At 42.8% G+C, this 15449-nt stretch overlaps 1 protein-coding gene across 1 annotated transcript in view; it reads right to left on the bottom strand.

Annotated features, from left to right (window-relative positions):
- Positions 1–13749, bottom strand: part of SH3D19 (SH3 domain containing 19) — an 89005-nt gene extending 75256 nt beyond the window's left edge. The window contains exon 1 of the mRNA XM_056855313.1: positions 13644–13749. Within this exon, the coding sequence (XP_056711291.1) occupies positions 13644–13734 (91 nt within the window). The 5' untranslated portion in view covers positions 13735–13749. The remainder of the gene's footprint in view (positions 1–13643) is intronic.
- Positions 13750–15449: the final 1700 nt, after the last annotated feature.

Consider the following 15449-nt stretch of genomic DNA (forward strand, 5'->3'; position numbering starts at 1 on the left):
CCTCCACCCGGGGACAACGAGGTGGAGGAGAAAAGAGCGGCGGCGGCTCCCGCTGGATCCTCCTTTGTGCCGTGTGTTTGATTTCCCGCAGTAAAAAGGTTCCCACGTTAAAAAAGCGTGCTCCTTTACCAGCACAAAGGAGCCATGCGTTAACGGCCTTTGTCTGTCTGTCAGTGTGCGTGCTGTCATATATATATTCAGTTAAGTATTGCTTTCTCTCTTTGCTTTATATTTCCTTGTAAGTATAATAAAGCTGCATGATTTACTTTATACGTTTGGTGTACTGTTTTAAGAGTGTTTAGTGTGCAAGATCTATCTTTTCCTATCGAACTCTCTAGCTCCTGCTCTGGTAAGTAGCAGGCAGAGGAGAAAAATAAATAAATAAAGAGCTCAGAGGTAAGAGGTAAGAGAAAATGAAAATTTTCCCAGACAATGTAACTCTGGGAAAATTTTCTGGAAAAATTGTCTGGGAAAATTTTCCCAGACAAAATTTTCCCAGACAATAATTTCCCAGACAATGTAGCTCTCTTTGTTTTAGCGGACAATTCCCAGGTAACCAAACTACTTTTAACCACGCATTTGTAATCGTGGTTAGGTCGTTAATTCTTTTAAAAGGACAACTTTGAAAAGAGGAAGTTACATTTTTCTATAGCACTTTAAAAGTTCCTACGGTTATTTGAGAAAATACAACTTTTATGGTTCCACTTGTCCCCTGGTACAAATGTCAGCAGACAAGAACTTGTCTGTAAAAATAAAAACTGACTTTATGCATAGCAATGCTGGTTTTTTTCCCCCCAAGGACAAGCTGCAATAGATAGCAGCAAAAGAGCCTCTGTTAAAACCCTTAATTTATTCTACCAGTGCTTGGTCCATAGCCAGTTGACTTCAGTGAAGTCTTCCTGCCTTCCTTCCTTGGACTTCGGAGAATCTTTTTGCTCAGACATAATCATGTATTCAAGTGTATGTATAGTCTGTACCATGCAGAACTGTGAATCATAAAATCAAAGAAGTGGAAAGAATAGAAGATAATTTAACTCAGTCCTGCCTGTAGGCAGAGGGTTATACACCCAGCAGCCCTTCATAAAATCAGCCTGTGCACAGAGTGCTGCAAGAAAAGGAAACGTGTACTGTACAAACAGCTGCTGAGCAGTGATAAATGTGGATTGCATGTTTTACCACACTCATAATCTTTTGATTGCATTCTGTACCTGTAGGGCCCTACCTACTTTCACCGCTGCTACAGAACAAGTCCAGATGACTCACAGATGATGACCAAAGCCAAACCAAAATGGTTGGTTTTAAAAAACCAACACAATATCTCCAGCTGATATCTAATTTTAATTAATTTCAATTAGAACCAGCAAGATTATGAGAGTCGTATAAATTCATCTACTAAGAGTCATCCTAATGATACAATGTCACATCATCCAGTATGTCCTTTAATTACACAGGGAACAGGAAACAAGAAGAAAGGAGTGGAGGAAGAAACTAAAATAGTACACAGGTGTGAGAAAACATGCTGTCCATAAATATATATAACTGGGTGGTTACTGAAGTCCTTTTTACCACAATTTTTCTACTGTTGTAGATATGTTAATGTTTTCCTTATCACTTGTAAAGATGATAAAACCACAAAGTTAATTCATTCCAGGTTAGTAGGGACATCTAAGATGGGCATTAATCTTAAACCTTATGGCACTGTTCACTCTCACAAATATTGTCATAAATTTATTTAAAACATTCCTATGCTGCCTTTCCATCCAAATAAGAGTCCCCAAAGCAGTGAATATCAAAACAGCATTTAAAATAAAATATATATAAAATAACTTATTAAAACATAAACACACACAAATACACATAACACAACCAGGGAGGTAGGCAAATATTGTATTAGGGGGTACAAACAAAACAAAAAAGTCTTCACCCACTGGTGGAAGACAATGACAGAGGGAAATGGACAAATCTCCCAGGGAAGGAAGTTCTAAAATTTTGGCACCGTGACCAAGAAGGCCCTTTTTTAATTGCCACCCCTTTAGTCTCAGATGGTGGGAGTACCTGAAGATAACCAGTTAATTGAGTTCAACATCCCTGACTTAGAGGGCAAAAGCACATGGCTGTTTTGTCTTGTCATTCTCCCGGGAACGTAGCGAATCTCCGTTGTCCAAACACATGGACGTCTGCCTCCTGTGGGATCAACCCACTCCCATTGCGAAACTTTACCTGGTTTTTCAATCCTGGTGTTGTTCTGATTTAAGGTAAAGAATCGTAACTGCGTTTGGTTTTTTGAAGGCGAGATGTAAAAGCGTGGGACATAACAGGAACAAACCAATGACATCCAAGCCATGCGTTAACAGCCAGAGGGTGCTGAAGCGCCAGAGAGCACCCTTAGCTCATCACCTCCTCACAACTAGACATCAGAAAATTAAATACAAGGGACAAAACAATGCCACAGTGGAGAATCAACATTTAAAGTCCTTGAAAAAAGTTGCCTGTAGGTCAGCATTCCTACATATGCATATGCAGGTCCCATGAAGTGTCGTAAGTAAAATGTGACCCCTCATTCAAAAGGCGTTCTTTTGAGATCCATCCCAAAGCTATGTGTGGACACAGGAGAAATGGAAATTGGAATGTGTCTTTAAACACAGAGGAAGTGCGGTGAGACTTTGTGTTCTATCCAAACCCTGATTTCATTTAAGCAAGCCTACCTCCACCCCTGTAATTTCCCTGATTGTATTTTGACGCAATCTTGTTTTGCCACTATAAACCCAGCTAGCATTTTCAATATCCAAAACAAGCCTGTACAAGTTTTAATGTGGGAGTGCAGAAGAAATAAAGCTATTGTGAACTGGATGCAGTTTTAGAGGGAATTAAACATAAATTGTAAAACACACCAGCCTTTGCCATAATTTTAACACTTGAAAAGTTGGATTATAGAAAAGAGCTAATGCATTTTCTTTCAAGTAGTGACAGTAAAAGGAGCAGCCCTGAACAACAATATAGCATGAGGGATTATCTGTACAGCGAGAGCCTGACTTGCAACATTCACGGTCACCACAATGCTACAGTTAAATCCCAGTACCTTAAAAAAACAACAGCAGCAGCAGGAACAAATACAAATTTAAGATAGCAATTGGGCCTGAAATAATTTTCTATAGGATTGTAACCTTAGGACAAATTCCTGCTGGAATTTCTGCATATACCTCTTTGGAATGCACTAACCTCTGACATTTCCCTGCTTTCGTTGAATGTTCGCCAATTGCTTCTTCCTTTCTTCATTGCCAGTCGTTCCTATAACTATAGTGAACCTCTGATAGCTGCTACCCATAGGTATCCAAGATCTGCCCTAAGGGTCCTGGAATGGGCCTGCAGGAGAGCAGTCTATTGCTGTGCAAAATGGGGTTTGCTGATAGTTTAAAGAATTTGGCAAAAGTACAGCAACTGAGACTTGTTCTCTGTCCAAATATGCAGGACTAGTTCTCTGTCCAAATATGCAGGACTAGCTTTCCTTTCAGAAATACTGATATTATATACTTTGCCTGTTCTGTCCTTAAATTATTTATTTATTTATTTATTTATTTAATGCCTCACCACCACCACCCATCAACCACTGGGGACTTGGGGCAGCTTACAATCTTTAAAAATACAGTAAATACAAATATTATAAAAATATTGTCGAAGGCTTTCACGGTCAGAGTTCATTGGTTCTTGTAGGTTTTCCGGGCTGTGTAACCGTGGTCTTGGAATTTTCTTTCCTGACGTTTCGCCAGCAACTGTGGCAGGCATCTTCAGAGTAGTAACACTGAAGGACAGTGTCTCTCAGTGTCAAGGGTGTAGGAAGAGTAATATATAGTCAGAAAGGGGTTGGGTTTGAGCTGAGTATTGTCCTGCAAAAGTATTGTCCTGTAAGTATCAAGATAATGTGCTAATGAGGGTATGGTATGTTAATATGGAACCATTGTATCCTGAAGTGATCTGTTAATGTGTGTAATCCAAAACTAATCTGTATGGCTATTGTTGAATGTTGTCTTTGTCTGGAGGTTTTTCAGGGCAGGAAGCCAAGCCTTATTCATTCTTAAACTCTCCTCTTTTCTGTTAAAGTTGTGCTGATGTTTATGAATTTCAATGGCTTCTCTGTGCAATCTGACAAAATAGTTGGTAGAATTGTCCAGTCTTTCAGTGTCTTGGAATAAGACCCTGTGTCCTGTTTGTGTCAGTCCATGTTCAGCCACTGCTGATTTCTCAGGTTGGCCAAGTCTGCAGTATCTTTCATGTTCTTTTATCCTTCTTTGTATGCTGCGTTTTGTGGTCCCGATGTAAACTTCTCCACAGCTGCAAGGTATACGATATACTCCTGCAGAGGTGAGGGGGTCTCTTTTGTCTTTTGCTGATCGTAGCATTTGTTGTATTTTCTTGGTGGGTTTAAAACGAGATCCAACTTGCAAAATTACCAGGAAAACTAGCATTCTGATCAAGAATTCCACTCTTCATCCCGACACACACAGAAAACTATGCAAGACTGAAGCACAACCACCACGATTATATGGACTACCTAAAATTCATAAGGATTCCGTTCCACTCCGACCCATCGTGAGTGCCATTGGTTCCCCAACATATGAATTAGCTAAATATTTGACCACCCTCCTACAGGACCACATTGGAAAAACCACTTCTTACATCAAAGATTCAACTCACTTCATCAACAAAATCAGTCCGTTAAGACTCAATCCAAAGGATATATTAATCAGTTTTGATGTTGTATCCCTCTTTACCAAGGTTCCAGTTAAAGACACAATCTCATTGATTAACCAGATTTTTCCAGAAGATATAACAGCCTTATTTCACCATTGTTTGACAACAAGTTATTTCCTATGGGATCAAGAATTTTATGAACAGATTGATGGAGTAGCTATGGGAAGTCCACTCAGTCCAGTAATAGCAAACTTTTACATGGAATATTTTGAAAAGACAGCATTAGAATCGGCACCTTACAAACCTACAGTCTGGTTCAGGTTCGTAGATGATACATTTACCATTTGGAGCCATGGTGAAGAAAAATTAATGGACTTTCTAAACCATCTTAATAATATCCATCCAAACATTCAGTTTACCATGGAAAAGGAAATTGAGGGTAAACTCCCATTTCTTGATACCCTTGTCATCCGTAAATCAAACCTTCAGTTAGGTCACAAGGTCTACCGGAAACCAACTCACACAGATCGCTACTTACACAAAAACTCCAACCACCACCCCCGACAGAAAAGAGGAATAATCAAAACATTAATGGACCGTGCAAGACGGGTCTGTGAACCACAGTTTCTCAAGGAAGAAACTAACCATCTAAATCACGCACTGCTAGCAAACGGCTACTCCAAGAATGAAATCAGAAGGGCCATTGAACCAAACAAAAATCAGAAAACTCAAGAAAAACAGTCTCCCATAGGAAAGGTATTCTTGCCATTTATTAAAGGAGTCACTGATAGGATGGAGAAACTTTTGAAAAAACATAACCTACAAACAGTGTTTAAACCCACCAAGAAAATACAACAAATGCTACGATCAGCAAAAGACAAAAGAGACCCCCTCACCTCTGCAGGAGTATATCGTATACCTTGCAGCTGTGGAGAAGTTTACATCGGGACCACAAAACGCAGCATACAAACAAGGATAAAAGAACATGAAAGATACTGCAGACTTGGCCAACCTGAGAAATCAGCAGTGGCTGAACATGGACTGACACAAACAGGACACAGGATCTTATTCCAAGACACTGAAAGACTGGACAATTCTACCAACTATTTTGTCAGATTGCACAGAGAAGCCATTGAAATTCATAAACATCAGCACAACTTTAACAGAAAAGAGGAGAGTTTAAGAATGAATAAGGCTTGGCTTCCTGCCCTGAAAAACCTCCAGACAAAGACAACATTCAACAATAGCCATACAGATTAGTTTTGGATTACACACATTAACAGATCACTTCAGGATACAATGGTTCCATATTAACATACCATACCCTCATTAGCACATTATCTTGATACTTACAGGACAATACTTTTGCAGGACAATACTCAGCTCAAACCCAACCCCTTTCTGACTATATATTACTCTTCCTACACCCTTGACACTGAGAGACACTGTCCTTCAGTGTTACTACTCTGAAGATGCCTGCCACAGTTGCTGGCGAAACGTCAGGAAAGAAAATTCCAAGACCACGGTTACACAGCCCGGATAACCTACAAGAACCAATGAACACAATAAATACAACAATTAAACCAATTAAATGGTTTTATTGGAGAAATTACAACAACTGGCCAGCTCCCTGGTTCGTGATGTAAACCAAAGACCACACGAAACAAAGCAGTCTTATATGCCCTATGGAATGCTGGAAGATCCTGCAGGGCACGAACTTCCCTGAGGAGCTGATTCCAAAAAAGAAGGAGAGAAGGGGAAATGCCCTTGCCCTGGTGGTTGACAAGCAGGCAATTCATGGGCCAGGCACTTGTAAAAGGCCCTGAGATTATGATCTAAGGAGGCAAGGGGGTCCATACTGGGGGAGGTGGTCCTGCAAGTAAGATTGTCCTAGACATTTTGGGCTTTATAGGTCAAAACCAGCACTTTGAATTTGCACCAGAAGCTAACTGGAAGCCAGTGCAGGTACCAAAGTACTGATGTTATATGTGCAGGCCAGGGGGACCCAGTCAGCAATCTAGCAGCTGCATTTTGGACCATCTGAGGCCTCCGAAGCATCTTCAAAAGCAACCCTACATAGAGCAAATGGCAGTAGTCCAATCTGGAGTTAACCATTGCATGGATCACAGTGGCAAAGTCAGAGCGGGACAGATGGGGAGGCCAGCTGGCGGCCTTGGTGTAGGTGATAAAATGCTGTCCTCACTACCCTGGGCACATTTGTCCAAGGTAAGGGAAGAGTCGAGCCACACCCCTAAGTTCCTAACAGAGTCCACTGCGGAGAGCTGGACTTTGTCAAGTGCAGGTAAAGTTGGCTACCCTCAAGCCACATGATCACTTTTTTGAAGAAGAATTTAACTTCAGCCAGCTCTCACCTAACTAATCCACTATGGCACTGAGGCATGAGGTCTGGGCCAAGATCACAGCAGCTGTCTACTTTTCAAACAGGAAGTAGAGGTGGGTGTCTTCCACATATTGTTGGCACCCAACTCCAAACCTCCTGATGATCTCCACCATAGGGTACGTATAGATATTAAACTACATTGGGGATACTACATTGCCCTCCATCACTGGTATCCAGAGTGATGGAGGGCAATGTAGTATCCTATGAACGTGGAGGTTCCATTTTGTCATCATGCCTATGAACGTGGAGGTTCCATTTTGTCATCATGCCTGATATTAATAGGCATCTCCTTTATGAAGTTGTCCCAGTGAGTTCCACAAGTTAATTATGCATCAACTAAAGAAGTACTTTCTATCGTCTTTCCTTAATCTACTACCCATCAGCTTCACTAGGCGCCCCTCTAGTATCATGGGAGATGTAGAAAAAATTCTCTCAATCCCCTTTCAACCCATGCAATTATTTTCTAAATCTCTAAATATCCTCACTTAGCAGTCTTTCCTCTAAACTAAAAGCCCTAAACTACTTGGCCTTTTCTCACAGGGAAAGTGCTCCACCCCTAGATAATTTTTGTTGCCTTTTTATATTTCTTTTCCAACATGGTAATACTCTTATTGATGCACACAAACCAGAATTGTACACAGTATAGCTAATACACCACTTGCTTCCATCTTCTCCCTAACAACCCAAGCATACAATTTGCCTTCTTTATTCCAGCTGCACACTGAATTGACATAGTAATTGAGTTAAGTGCCATCTTTTTTTTCCTGGTCAGTCACCACCAGCTCAGACCACATCAGTGTATATTTGAATGAATGATTTTATTATTATGGCAATAGCCAGATAAGCTGCAAACCTTGTGATCAGTGTATATTTAAAGTAAGGATGTTTTACCCCAATGTATGCCACTTTATGCTTAAAGTTAAAGGTCCCCTGTGCAAGCACTGGGTCATTCCTGACCAATGGGGTGACGTCACATCCCGATGTTTCCAAGGCAGACTTTTTTTGTGGGGTGGTTTGCCAGTGCCTTCCCCAGTCGTCTTACCTTTACCCCCAGCAAGCTGGGTACTCATTTCACCAACCTCAGAAGGATGGAAGGCTGAGTCAACCTTGAGCCGGCTACCTGAAATCGACTTCCGTCGGGATCGAACTCAGATCATGAGCAGAGCTTGGACTCCAGTACTGCAGCTTAACACTCTGCGCCACGGGGCTCCTACTTTATGCTTGCTCATACTGAATTTCATTCCCCATTCACACAGTTCTAATAGACCCTTTTGGAGTTCATTTATATTTATTTTTTAAAATTACACACCATACCTCCTCATGGTTCAAGGCACTTCTTCACATCCCTCGTCAGTTCTCACTGTGATGGATGGGGAGCGGTCCCGCCCCTGAGGGGGAAAACAGCAACTCAGATGAGCCCACAGGAGTGCTGTTCCAGCATCCATTCACCTTTGAGAAGGGGGGATGGAATGCTGGAAGGAAGGACAGAAGGACGAAGTTCTCCCTGAGACAGAGGAGGCAGTGACAGCTCAGGTCTGGCTCAGGAAACAGAGCAGACAGAGTGAAGGGTAGTTCTGCCTGGCAGAGTGTCAGAGTGGTTTAGCTCTACCTCTGGGGGAGAATAGAGTACCCCATTTATTAGGCCTGTCTCTGGGGAGGAGGAGCACCCTGGCGCAGAGTGGTAAGCTGCAGTACTGCATTCCAAGTTCCGCTCACGACCTGAGTTCGATCCCAACAGAAGTTGGTTTCAGGTAGCCCGCTCAAGGTTGACTCAGCTTTCCATCCTTCTGAGGTCGGTAAAATGAGGACCCAGCTTGCTGAGGGTAAAGGGAAGATGACTGGTGAAGGCACTGGCAAACCACCCCATGAACAAAGTCTGCCTAGGAAACGTCGGGATGTGACGTCACCCCATGGGTCAGGAATGACCCGGTGCTTGCACAGGGGACCTTTACCTGGGGATGAGCAAATCTTGTACTGTTTAGTCTGACTCTTGGGAAAAGGCAGGCTGGTGCAGGAGGAATCCTGAGAATGTATGATAGGATTCAACTTAGTGGCTAATCAGTAACAGCCTGTTTGTGGCTGAAAGCACTAAAGAAAATTCTAACTACTCTCTAAAGCCATAACCAATGTGTGTGCCTCAGCCAGGTTTCTCCTTTGTCTGCCTGGAGACCTGTGCTGTTGATCAATTCCTTGAGACTAATCTGTAAATAAATAAATCTTCTTTGTTGTTTCTTTTCAAATCCTGCCTATTTTACTTACCTCACAGCAACAAACCCAAAGCCTATACACTCGCTACCTTTAGAACACCTGGTAACTGAGGGGGAGGTTTCTAGGTTAAAACAACCCAAGATCCCAAAAAATCTTAGGAGGCTGTATGCATCCCCTCACAACCACCTTGAATAATTTGGTGTCACCCTCAAACTTGGCTACATTGCTGCTTAAAGGTAAAGGTAAAGGTCCCCTGTGCAAGCACCGGGTCATTCCTGACCCATGGGGTGACGTCACATCCCGACGTTTACTAGGCAGACTTTGTTTACGGGGTGGTTTGCCAGTGCCTTCCCCAGTCATCTTCCCTTTACCCCCAGCAAGCTGGGTACTCATTTTACCGACCTCGGAAGGATAGAAGGCTGAGTCGACCTTGAGCCGGCTACCTGAAACCGACTTCTGTCGGGATCCAACTCAGGTCGTGAGCAGAGCTTGGGACTGCAGTACTGCAGCTTACCACTCTGCGCCACGGGGCTCATTGCTGCTTACCCCCACAATTTTACTTCAATTCTGATTAAATTAAATAGTGCTGGTCCCAATTCGTGTGAAGCCTTGCTGTTCTCTTAGTTACACTGCCACAACTGTTCCTGTCATTTAACCTGTTTCCAGTCCATGACAAGACCTGTCCTCTTATGCAATAACTGCTACGTTTGTTTAGGAAGCAATGCTGAGGAACTTTGTCAAAGGCTTTTTGAAAATGTAAGTATAACGTCCACTGATCACCCTCGTCCACCTGTTTATCAACTGACTCAAAAACTCAAAAAGGTTAGCAAGACAAGCCTTTCCTCTACAGAAACTATGCTGATTCTTCTTCAGTAGGCCTAAGTCCTTCATTTGCTCTATCAGTTTTCCTTTAATTGATTAATTAAGAATATTTATACATCAGCCTTTCTCTTGAGCAGCCTGGAACCTAGGAGATGTTATATGCCATGCAATTTCCAGGATATTCCTCTGCAGAATCTTCCTTGGAGGTCTACCTGCCAAGTACCGACCCTGCTTCGCTTCTGAGATCTGATGAGATCAGGCTACACCATGCTGCCTTCCCTCCCTTTTACCTTCTAGACCTCTGGAAAGGAGGTTGATTTTAGCAACAAGTTGCATTCCCACCCCTTAGGAGATCAGTAATTTTATATCTGAATTCATTAAGAAGCCTCAAGTGTATGCATTCTGATTTTACATTACTTACCTTCTGTTCCTTAAAAAAAACAAAAACTAATCCACTCATTTTTGGAAGCATCTTCCCCTAAAATCAAATGAAAGCATGTTGGATTTGGGGGGTGGGGGCAACCTTCTAATCACATGACCTTATTAGCATTGTGATCACTGCTAGCTGGTGAAACAATCCTTATACCTTACACCAAAATTGCCTCCATGGTCTCTAGAATAATTATACAGCATAGACTACCACACCCAGAAAGATAAAACATGCTGGAATTTGACCCAACAGTATGAGTGTACCTCTGACTCACCAGGAGATAGAGAGGCAAGGTGATTTTAAAGCATTCTACTTAAGAGATCTAGAAAATGATTACCCCCTTTCTTTGGAAGCCAACTGGCAAAAAACACAGGTTCCATATAACTCTCGGATGCTTGTACCACTGCCTAGTCAAACACTGCTACTAATGGCATACCAGGCCACAAGTTTCCTGTACTGGGGCTTTCAAACCAAACTAATAATTGGGACAAACTGTTTCATGGCCTGACAGCAAGACTTCCAGAGGGTGCCACAAATAAGAATGATTTGTGTTACCTTTTTATTTTCTTTTTAAAGGGCCCCAGAATACTAGATTCTCATTATACTGGTAGGATATAGCTGAGGTTAGCTGGCCTCTCTCTCTGCTGACTGGATATGAGGCAGGAACACATTATACCAGCATTCCATTATCTACATTTGCACAAGAATTATTGTGAAAAATAAAATCAATATTCAAAGGACAGCATTTTAAATAAAACATGTATTGAGCACAAATCAGGAAGAACGAGTCAGATATTTCAAAGAGCTTGATCATACCCAAAGGCTTTTGTTTGTTTGTTTGTTTGTTGAGCAACGGCTCTAGCCTTGCCAGGCTTCCAACTAATTCTGAAACGCCCTTAAGTTTTAAAAGTAGTTCCACCCATGCCAACATGGTTTGTTGCTTTTTGGAGAGAGAAATAAAATCAGAAGCTCTCACACCCTCCAACATTTCAGACTTTAAAACAGTCGCACACTTGTAACACCCCCCCCTTTGCACGCCGCTGAAGCCCCCTCCCTCATTACGCAAAGCTGTTTGGTTTGTATGAAGCATTTTGTTTGTTCCCAACTCTGAAACAGTCTTTACTCTATTCATTTAAAAAGCCAAGATAGTGTTTGTTCAACTGATTAAAGATATTCTGGGGGGGGGGCTGTCTGATAACGAGCTACCACAGATTTTTTTTTAAAAAATGCTTTCATTTCTGAAATGACAGGCCTTGCCCTGCATGGTGCCTTAGTGTTCATGCACATACCCTTTTAATGCATGCATATTAGAAACAAGATGGATCCACCCTCCCACTCAGAAATGCCGCTTCTACCACTGGGGAGGGAACTGAATGCTGGAGAGTAACAATCACTGTTCATGCTGACAAAGTATTCCATCACTCAAAAACAATGGGGGGTTAACGCATTATGTATTCCCAGCAATGTATTAAGAGTTTGAAAATGTTATAAAAAATACGGTTCGCACTTTGGCTGTTATCGCACTAGGTATTCCCAGCGATGTATCAAGAGTTTGGAAATGTTATAAAAAACATCGCTTTAAAAGGGTTTTTGGATGCCACGGCTAAAAAATGGTTGGGAGACGTCTTCACAGCTAAAGGGGCCAAACAAAGTGCGAACAGTATTTTTTATAACAGTTTCAAACTCTCAATACATCAGTGGCAATACACAGAAAGTGCGAACAGTATTTTTTATAAAGTTTTCAAACTCTTGATACATCGCTGGGAATACCTAGTGCGGTAACAGCCTCTGTTTGGCCCCTTTAGCTGTGAAGACGTCTTCCAACCATTTTTTATCCGTGGCATCCAAAAACCCTGGGGGTTACCGAACTTTGTATTCCCAGCGATGTATAAGAGTTTGAAAATGTTTTTAAAAACATCGTTTTTGGATACCACGGCTTATAAATGGTTGGAAGACGTCTTCACAGCTAAAGGGGCCAAACAAGGTGTGAACAGTATTTTTTATAACGTTTTCAAACTCTTAATACGTTGGTGGGAATACATAGAAAGTGGGAACAGTATTTTTTATAACATTTTAAAACTCTTAATACATCGCTGGGAATACAAGTGCGGTAACCCCCCCCCTTTTAAAGCGATGTTTTTTTATAACATTTCCAAACTCTTGATACATCGCTGGGAATACCTAGTGCGATAACAGCCCCTTTTAAAGCGATTTTTTTATAACAGTTTCAAACTCTTAATACATCGCTGGGAATACAAGTGCGGTAACCTCCCCTTTTAAAGTGATGTTTTTTATAACATTTTCAAACTCTTAATACATCGCTGAGAATACAAGTGTGGTAAAAAAAAACTTTTAAAGTGATGTTTTTTATAACATTTCCAAACTCTTGATACATCGCTGCGAATAAATAGTGCGGTAACAGCCCCTTTTAAAGTGATTTTTTTTTAATATAACAGTTTCAAACTCTTAATACATCGCTGGGAACACCTAGTGCGGTAACAGCCCCTTTTAAAGCGATGTTTCTTATAACAGTTTCAAACTCTTAATACATCGCTGGGAATACAAGTGCGGTAAAAAAAAAAAACTTTTAAAGCGATGTTTTTTATAACTTTTCCAAACTCTTGATACATCGCTGGGAACACCTAGTGCGGGAACAGCCCCTTTTAAAGCGATGTGTTTTTTTTTATAACTGTTTCAAACTCTTAATACATCGCCAGGGGATACATAATGCGGTAACCCCCACAGAGAGAAGGTCAAAAAATGCGGGCCCTTGGGGCGCGAGGCCCCAGCCGCGCTCAATTCCCTAACAAGGGTGTCCATCCCCGACTGCCAGCCCTCATGCCCTGAGCGCGAAACGCCGCAAATAGTCACACAGCCAATTCGCAGTGGGTCGCCGTGTTAGTCTGTCTGCAGTCGTAGAAAAGGGCAAGAGTCCAGGAGCGCCTTAAAGACTGGTGTGAGCTTTCGTGAGCCACAGGCCACAAAAGCTCACACCCTACCAGAAAATATTTTTGCCAGTCTTTCAGGCGCTCCTGGACTCTTGCCCTTTTCTCCGACTCACCCAGCCCAGTTTCCTTTCCGCTCCCCACTGACCGTTCGCTGGGCTCAAGTTGCCTCTCCTGTGCCTCCTGGCGAGCTCTCTCCGCTCTTCCTCGTCTTCTTCCAGCCTCCAGGCTTCAGCCATCGGCGACGAGCACGAGAAAGGGCTCCTAGGAACCGGCCCCCCTCATTGCCTTCCCCGCCCGACTCTTTCTTTTTGCGCCTGCACCTGCGGCTCGCGCCTTTGCTTGGGGGAGAGTCCCAGCTCGCCCCCGTCCCCCTTCCTTCCCTTCGCTCGCTTTCTCTTTCGCAAGTTTAAAGCGCGCTTCCCGCTCCTCCTCCGCGTAGGCCTTGCTGTCTTCTCCCCCCACCACCGCCACCACTTTCCCAGGAAAAACTCCAGGGAGCTGGAGAGAAGAACAGAGGGGCTGCTGGTGGTGGTGGTGGTGGTGGAGAGGCGCAAGGAAGGAGAGACGGAGCGACCGCCCGGGGCGGACAGAGGGAACTCGAAGGTGGTGGCGTTTTCCTGCCCATTCGCAATATTCCGGTATCAACAGGAAACTCGGCTCCTGCCTGACAGTAAAACAAAAGGGAGAAGGGGGAGGTACCTGGCGCCGCACGAGGCGAGGGGAGGGCGACCTCATGGCTGGAGACGGGGAGGGGAATCGCAGGGCACAGCTGGAGGGAAAGGGCCAGAGGTGGTTTCCTCTTCTTGTAGCCCCCAGGAATCCCCTGAGATTTGCTCGCTCTCTCTCTCTCTCTCTCTCTCTCTCTTTTTTTTCCCCTCTCTCTCTCCATGCTGGGAGTCTTTCTGGGAGTGTTCCCAAAAGGCACAAGAGAGATTTTTTTTTTTAAATGCCCCGCTCAGTGCAAAACACGACAACAAACGAGAGTTAATTTAACGGCTGAAAGAAGACAAGGCGGGCAGTGTGGTTAGTGAATCTTGGGAAGTGTGTCCCTTTTGTCTCCCTCGCCTTGGCAGGAATCCACAGGCAGCGCTGTTTACAATCCAGCAAATTGATCCTGCGTGCTCTCTCTTTCTTTCAACCCTTTCCCCGGTATGCACTCCCAAAAGGTACACATTTTATTCCACGAGGGACAGATGTCGCCAGCAGAAGCTTTCTTACACCGGTCAAACGCATGTTGCCCCTCTCAAAGGAGCTGAACAACAAAATCCAACTAGCATCCCCCAGAATTTCAGAGTGTGCTTGAACACAATTGCCACAAAATCACAGTCTGTGACTTGTAAAAGATCCCGGCATGCACTTATCAGACTGTATGCTGCTTTATTTGTGACCTGAAATTATTGCTGCCTACGTAAGAGCTTGGTTCTTTCAACCATGCAGCTCTCAATAGAGAGCAGTTCTACCAGTGGTAAACTGATGGGAGGGGTCTTGCAGCCTAGACAATTCATCAGATTTGACTGATCACAGATAATGAGAAGAGAACTCAATCTAGATTCCTTTAATCTAGTAGTTGCTATTTGTAGCTGTACTTGGCTAAGAGAATAAAAGATACAAAACAAAGTGATCGTTTTCTTAGTATAAAAGGGTATACAATTCTCACATGCACAGAAAAGCTGGCTGTTTGAGAAAATGTTTACAGCCATTTACCATACACAGTGACCTAATAATAAAATTAAGGTTTGCTTTTAGTCATGGGTACTTTAAATACACATCAATGAGATAGAAATTATCCTTTTTAAGAGGAGATTTACATTACACTTGGCTTCACCACATTCCAGAGTTCCTGGTAGTTGTAAGAGCATCATAAAGAAAACTTTGTAACTATAGTGCTTCTATATATATTCTATAGTGGCTTTTGGCAGTAGCAACAATTTACCAAGAAGCTCAAACAGAA

This window comes from Euleptes europaea, chromosome 9 (genome assembly GCF_029931775.1).
Source record: "Euleptes europaea isolate rEulEur1 chromosome 9, rEulEur1.hap1, whole genome shotgun sequence".
Taxonomy (NCBI): Eukaryota; Metazoa; Chordata; class Lepidosauria; order Squamata; family Sphaerodactylidae; genus Euleptes; species Euleptes europaea.